We start from the raw sequence: 9,444 nt of genomic DNA, 5'->3' as shown, positions 1-9,444 counted from the left end.
ACAAACACCTGCAAGCACCACAAGTAACATAACATATCTATAATAAATGCATTTTGTTACATGTTTTCATATTTAAAAAAAAAAAAAAAAAAAAAAACGCTCATCCGGAAATCACTAGCAAGGAACTACATTTCCCGTCATGCCTCGCGGCTGTTACTTCCGGTAGTCTTGCTGCACCGCTGCTGGCTGGTGTCATAGAGTTACGGTTGTTTTCAGTGTGTCCAGCAGCCAGTGGCAGCCTTGCTTAGAGCTGTTCTTTTGGAGGATTAGAGAGAGGATGAAGGAGCTCAGGGAGGAGGAGAGAAGGAGAAAACGCCGGGCACACAGTCCAGAGCCAGCCTTAATAAAACAGGAGAGGGTGAGCCCCCCAGCCAGGCCTCACCGGAGCCGGCGGAGCCCGAGCCATGGCAGCAGCGCAGAGGAATCCCTCCAGGGCCGCAGGAGGAGCAGGTAAGCAGGCCGGGGGAGGACGGGTTGCTGTGATAGGGTTATACACGAGCAGGGTATTCACTAAACTTAAAGTGGGTTTCAAAATGAAGGACAGAATAGCCACACTTGAATCAGTAGCTGATTTAGGGAATGTTTCCAGTTCGGCTATTTTGTCCTTAGATTTGAAATGTACTTTGAATTCTCACTTAAGTGAATAACCCGAAAACAGATAACTGTCAGGATGTGGAGATCACTGGTGTATTCTGATAGTTGGTACAGTGTTTTGATGTCATAAGAAACTTCCCGCGGCGTAAACAAAGTGATATCTCTCATAAACGGCAGGAGATTGGGTAATGACACTATAGTACAGGGTCATGAGCTACACAACCAAATCTGCTTAATTAAAGGACCACTATAGGCACCCAGACCACTTCAGCTTAAAGGACCACTATAGTGCCCTGAGGGTGCCCCCACTATCCGGGTCCCACTCCCGCTGCGCTGAAGGCAGAGGAAGGGGTTAATCCCTTACCTTTTTTTACAGCGCCAGGCTCCCTCGGCGCTGGTACTCTCCTCCCTTTTCTGATGTCATCAGCTGAATGCGCATGCGCGGCTGATGTCATCAGCTGAATGTGCATGCGCGGCAAGAGCCGCGTGCGCATTCAGCCAGTCAATGCTTTCCTATCCACGCTGGTGTCTTCTCACTGTGAAAATCACAGTGAGAAGCGCCTCTAGCGGCGGTCAATGAGACAGCCACTACAGGCTGGATTAACCCTAAAATAAACATAGCAGTTTTTTCTGAAACTGCTATGTTTACACCAGAAAGGGTTTATCCTAGATGGACCTGGCACCCAGACCACTTCATTAAGCTGAAGTGGTCTGGGTGCCTATAGTGGTCCTTTAATGAAGTGGTATGGGTGCCAGGTCCCTCTAGGATTAACCTTGCCTGCTGTGAACATAGCAGTTTCAGAGAAAATTGCTATGTTTACAAATAATGAGACAGCCACTAGAGGCTGGATTAACCAGACAGCCGCTAGAGGCGCTTCTCACTATGATTTTCACAGTGAGAAGACACCAGCGTGAATGCTTTCCTATGGACTGTCTGAATGCGTGCGCAGATGCGCATTTAGCCGAAGACGACCGAAAGATGAGGATAGTCCCCAGCGCCAAGGGAGACCGGTCCTGGAGAAAGGTGAGTGTTTAACCCCCTTCCTTCCCCTTCAGCCCGGCGGGAGTGGGACCCTGAGGGTGGGGGCACCCTCGGGGCACTATAGTGCCAGGGAAAAAGTTTGTGTTCCTGGCACTATAGTGGTCCTTTAAGCTTAAAGGATCACTAGAGTGTCAGGAAAACAAAGCGGTTTTCCTGACACCATAGTGCCCTGAGGGTGCCCCCACCCTCAGGGTACCCCTCCCGTTGAAACCCCTTCAGCCACTTATCTTAATCCAGCGCCGTGTTCCCCTGGCGCTGGTGAGCTCTCCTCCCAGTGCTGCATGCGCATTCAAAGTGTCCATAGGAAAGCATTTCTCAATGCTCTCCTATGGACGCTCTGCATGATGGAGGCGGAATGTGCCTCCAGCGTCGCAGATGCGCCTCTAGTGGCTGTCCGGAAAACAGCCACTAGAGGCGGAATTAACCCCAAATGTAAACTGCTCTGTTTGCATCTGAAGGGTTAAAACCTGAGGGACCTGGCACCCAGACCACTTCATTGAGCTGAAGTGGTCTGGGTGACTATAGTGTCCCGTAAAGTAACACTATAGTCAGGAATACAAACCTGTATTGCTGATACTATAGTTGTAAAAACACTGTTTAGGTTATTTACCTTTATTCCTGGACTGTGCCATTATCGCTGCAGCAGGCTACACTTTGCTCCACCTCCATTGTTGAGATCATCAAATTTGCAAATCATCAAAATCTCACCCAACCCAATTCTTTCCCATAAGAAAGCATTGGAAGTTTTTTGTGCATGTGTGGCAAAATTCTGCACTGCGACAATCAATTGAATCAATGCATCTCTTTTGGGAGCCCTCAGGGTCTCCTCATAGAGCGTGTAGCATTGACCCACGATGCACCCCTCTATTGTGCGGCTGAATGATCCTAGACACCAATGTAAACACTGTCATTTCTCTGAGAAGGCAGTGTTAACACACAAAAAAGCTGTAGAGGGCGGGGCTTGGACGTCATACTGAATGGTCACAGCCCGCAGGGGACTTAAGCTCCTGAAAACGCTTGAAACGAAAGCTATTTTAAGGACATTTCTACCATGCACCTGGACATTCCTACAAAGATACCCTCGTCTGACAAAGCTAGGGCAAAATTGGAGTGGGTTCCAGACTCGTTACGCCTGCTAACCGGCAGCTGCGGCCTACACCCTGTTGCGGCCTGGTGTTCTCTGGAGGGAGAGGCAGCCGATCTCACTTTCCGGGGTGACCTGGATTTTTTCTCCTGCAGTTTCTCCGAGCCCTGTACTCCCCTTCCCGCTCTCTCCTCTTTTGGACCGGTTGGGGTTATCCTAGCCCCTACCAAAGCGAGCACTCACCACTATGACGCTCCTTGGAAAATCTCAGGAAGGAGGCTCACTCATAGCCAATTCAAAATTGCAACGGCAATACTACCCATGCTCAGGCACAACTTGGAAGCTGGGAGGCAGCATTCCTGCAGCGGTTTGGATGCCATGTGTAAGAGGTACTGGAAGAGTTGGGAGACTCGGCGACAACTACCTAAGCTACCTTCATCTAAGGCTCAACCCTCAGTCAGAGCTCTGGATGAGTGCCCCGCTCCTAGGTGGGAAACCAGGAAGGTACATGTACCCATCCGCAGTCTTCGCTCCAGGGTGACACAACGCTGCCTGGGATCCGAGGGCTCTCTCCCAGGGAAGGAGAAGGGGGTCTGTGGACATTGGGAGCTGGTTGCTAACTACGCCTGGGGCCGCAGTGTTGTGGAACATCACTGCGCCATGGGAGGCACTTACCCACCGCTGCACCTGCATGGATTGAAGCCGCTAGCTAAAGGCATAGTCTGAGGGGAATACCTACATGGGGCTATAAGGCAGGGCTTGACAAATTTATTTGAATCTAGGAGCCAGCTAAAATAAAAGTTAGGAGCCAGTTTTTTTAAAAACAATAAAGTTTAATTTACGATAAATATACAATTCTTAAAGGGACACTATAGTCACCAGAAACACTACATCTTAATGTAGTTGTTCTGGTGCCTGTAGCCTTTTAAATGTAAACACTGCATTTTCAGAGAAAAGGCAGTGTTTACATTGCTGCATAGTAACACCTCTAGTGACAGTCACTCAGATGCCACTAGAGTCCTGTGTCAGTGCTGCACAGTGTGCAGCACCTTTGTTCAGTGTCTCCACGCTCTGCATGGAGGTGCTGAATGTTGCATATAGAAAACATAAGCAATATCCTCCCAATGCTTTCCTATAGACATTTGGTTTAGCGGGGTTCTTAAAGATTGATTATCAAGCCCATGAAGGCCGGACAAGCCGCGGAAAACTGACATGGCGTGGGAAAGAAGGTGAGTAAAAACACCTCTCTCGTGATCGGAGGGGTGCAGGTACCTAAGAAGACACACTCTCTAATACGGATAGATGCGCGCACACACACTGACGGAGAGAGACACTGATATAGATCCAATGTGATCTTTGGAGCCCAAATTATTATTTCAAGTGCACTTAGAGGAGTGTGAATTTAAACACCAGATACCTGTTGGTATGCAAAATAAGCCTCTGACCTTTATTTTGTCAGTTGTGTTTTTATACATTAAAAATTAAGTGCTTACGTGTAAATACTCATAGGACAGTAGTAGGAAGGGAGTGAAAGGAGTACAGATAAGACATATGTACATGATGTTCATCCCTATAACAGATAAGTTCCAAGCAAGAACAGACTGATTTAGGAGAGACAACTCAGGTGGGGGCTATCTGCTCCTGGAACTAGATATATATGGTCTTAAGTGTTGCATTAAGCATTTCCTGAGTCCAAGTTAGCCGATTTTAATATAGGATATCTAATATGACACCTATAAGCTTGAACCTTGGAATCAAAGTAAATTATTTCACAACACACACACACACATACTGACAGGGACACACGCACATACTGACAGGGACACACGCACATACTGACAGGGACACACGCACATACTGACAGGGACACACACACACACGCACATACTGACAGGGACACACACACACACATACTGACAGGGACACACACACACACATACTGACAGGGACACACACACACACATACTGACAGGGACACACACACACACATACTGACAGGGACACACACACACATACTGACAGGGACACACACACACACATACTGACAGGGACACACACACACACATACTGACAGGGACACACACACACACATACTGACAGGGACACACACACACACATACTGACAGGGACACACACACACACATACTGACAGGGACACACACACACACATACTGACAGGGACACACACACACACATACTGACAGGGACACACACACACACATACTGACAGGGACACACACACACACACATACTGACAGGGACACACACACACACACATACTGACAGGGACACACACACACACATACTGACAGGGACACACACACACACATACTGACAGGGACACACACACACACATACTGACAGGGACACACACACACACATACTGACAGGGACACACACACATACTGACAGGGACACACACACACACATACTGACAGGGACACACACACACACATACTGACAGGGACACACACACACATACTGACAGGGACACACACACACATACTGACAGGGACACACACACACATACTGACAGGGACACACACACACACATACTGACAGGGACACACACACACACATACTGACAGGGACACACACACACACATACTGACAGGGACACACACACATACTGACAGGGACACACACACATACTGACAGGGACACACACACATACTGACAGGGACACACACACATACTGACAGGGACACACACACACACTGACAGGGACACACACACATACTGACAGGGACACACACACACATACTGACAGGGACACACACATACTGACAGGGACACACACATACTGACAGGGACACACACACACATACTGACAGGGACACACACACACATACTGACAGGGACACACACACACATACTGACAGGGACACACACACACATACTGACAGGGACACACACACACACATACTGACAGGGACACACACACACACATACTGACAGGGACACACACACACACATACTGACAGGGACACACACACACACATACTGACAGGGACACACACACACACACACACACACACATACTGACAGGGACACACACACACACACACACACATACTGACAGGGACACACACACACACACACACACACACATACTGACAGGGACACACACACACACACACACACATACTGACAGGGACACACACACACACACACACACATACTGACAGGGACACACACACACACACATACTGACAGGGACACACACACACACACACATACTGACAGGGACACACACACACACACACATACTGACAGGGACACACACACACACACACATACTGACAGGGACACACACACACACACACATACTGACAGGGACACACACACACATACTGACAGGGACACACACACACACATACTGACAGGGACACACACACACACATACTGACAGGGACACACACACACACATACTGACAGGGACACACACACACACATACTGACAGGGACACACACACACACATACTGACAGGGACACACACACACACATACTGACAGGGACACACACACACACATACTGACAGGGACACACACACACACATACTGACAGGGACACACACACACACACACATACTGACAGGGACACACACACACACATACTGACAGGGACACACACACACACACACATACTGACAGGGACACACACACACACACACATACTGACAGGGACACACACACACACACACATACTGACAGGGACACACACACACACACACATACTGACAGGGACACACACACATACTGACAGGGACACACACACACATACTGACAGGGACACACACACACACACACACACATACTGACAGGGACACACACACACACACACACACATACTGACAGGGACACACACACACATACTGACAGGGACACACACACACATACTGACAGGGACACACACACACATACTGACAGGGACACACACACACATACTGACAGGGACACACACACACATACTGACAGGGACACACACACACATACTGACAGGGACACACACACACACATACTGACAGGGACACACACACACACATACTGACAGGGACACACACACACACATACTGACAGGGACACACACATACTGACAGGGACACACACACATACTGACAGGGACACACACACACACACACATACTGACAGGGACACACACACACACACACATACTGACAGGGACACACACACACATACTGACAGGGACACACACACACACACATACTGACAGGGACACACACACACACATACTGACAGGGACACACACACATACTGACAGGGACACACACACACACATACTGACAGGGACACACACACACACACATACTGACAGGGACACACACACACACACATACTGACAGGGACACACACACACATACTGACAGGGACACACACACACACACATACTGACAGGGACACACACACACACACATACTGACAGGGACACACACACACACACATACTGACAGGGACACACACACACACACATACTGACAGGGACACACACACACACACATACTGACAGGGACACACACACACACACATACTGACAGGGACACACACACACACACACATACTGACAGGGACACACACACACACACACATACTGACAGGGACACACACACACACACACATACTGACAGGGACACACACACACACATACTGACAGGGACACACACACACACATACTGACAGGGACACACACACACACATACTGACAGGGACACACACACACACATACTGACAGGGACACACACACACACACACATACTGACAGGGACACACACACACACACATACTGACAGGGACACACACACAAACACATACTGACAGGGACACAGGGACACACACACAAACACATACTGACAGGGACACACACACACACATATACTGACAGGGACACACACACACATAATGACAGACACACACACACATACTGACAGGGACACACACACACACACACACACATACTGACAGGGACACACACACACATACTGACAGGGACACACACACACACACACATACTGACAGGGACACACACACACACACACACATACTGACAGGGACACACACACATACTGACAGGGACACACACACACACACATACTGACAGGGACACACACACACATACTGACAGGGACACACACACATACTGACAGGGACACACACACATACTGACAGGGACACACACACATACTGACAGGGACAGACACACACACATACTGACAGGGACACACACACACACATACTGACAGGGACACACACACACACATACTGACAGGGACACACACACACACATACTGACAGGGACACACACACACACATACTGACAGGGACACACACACACACATACTGACAGGGACACACACACACACACACACACACATACTGACAGGGACACACACACACACACACATACTGACAGGGACACACACACACACACACATACTGACAGGGACACACACACACACACATACTGACAGGGACACACACACACACACACACATACTGACAGGGACACACACACACACACATACTGACAGGGACACACACACACACACACACATACTGACAGGGACACACACACACACACATACTGACAGGAACACACACACACACACACATACTGACAGGGACACACACACACACACACATACTGACAGGGACACACACACACACACACATACTGACAGGGACACACACACACACACACATACTGACAGGGACACACACACACACACACATACTGACAGGGACACACACACACACATACTGACAGGGACACACACACACACACATACTGACAGGGACACACACACTGACAGGGACACACACACACACTGACAGGGACACACACACACATACTGACAGGGACACACACACACACACACACATACTGACAGGGACACACACACACATACTGACAGGGACACACACACACACACATACTGACAGGGACACACACACACACATACTGACAGGGACACACACACACACATACTGACAGGGACACAGACACACACACACATACTGACAGGGACACAGACACACATACTGACAGGGACACACACACATACTGACAGGGACACACACACACATACTGACAGGGACACACACACACACATACTGACAGGGACACACACACACACATACTGACAGGGACACACACACACACATACTGACAGGGACACACACACACACATATTGACAGGGACACACATACTGACAGGGACACACATACTGACAGGGACACACACTGACAGGGACACACACACACACTGACAGGGACACACACACACACACTGACAGGGACACACACACACACACTGACAGGGACACACACACACACACTGACAGGGACACACACACACACTGACAGGGACACACACACACACACACTGACAGGGACACACACACACACACACACACTGACAGGGACACACACACACACACTGACAGGGACACACACACTGACAGGGACACACACACACACACACTGACAGGGACACACACACACACTGACAGGGACACACACACACACACACACTGACAGGGACACACACACACACACACTGACAGGGACACACACACACACACACACACACACTGACAGGGACACACACACACACACACACACTGACAGGGACACACACACACTGACAGGGACACACACACACACACACTGACAGGGACACACACACACACACACACACACATACTG

The 9,444-nt window shown here is 49.2% G+C and overlaps 1 protein-coding gene across 1 annotated transcript in view; it reads left to right on the top strand.

Annotated features, from left to right (window-relative positions):
* Window positions 1-153: 153 nt before the first annotated feature.
* Window positions 154-9,444, top strand: part of SNIP1 (Smad nuclear interacting protein 1) — a 31,541-nt gene continuing 22,250 nt past the window's right edge. Inside the window, exon 1 of the mRNA XM_063444490.1 lies at window positions 154-450. Coding sequence (XP_063300560.1) covers window positions 278-450 — 173 coding nt within the window. The 5' untranslated portion in view covers window positions 154-277. The remainder of the gene's footprint in view (window positions 451-9,444) is intronic.

This window comes from Pelobates fuscus, chromosome 1 (assembly GCF_036172605.1).
Source record: "Pelobates fuscus isolate aPelFus1 chromosome 1, aPelFus1.pri, whole genome shotgun sequence".
NCBI lineage: Eukaryota > Metazoa > Chordata > Amphibia > Anura > Pelobatidae > Pelobates > Pelobates fuscus.
Note: the sequence above shows the minus strand (reverse complement) of the source record. Positions and strands in the feature narration are given on the sequence as shown.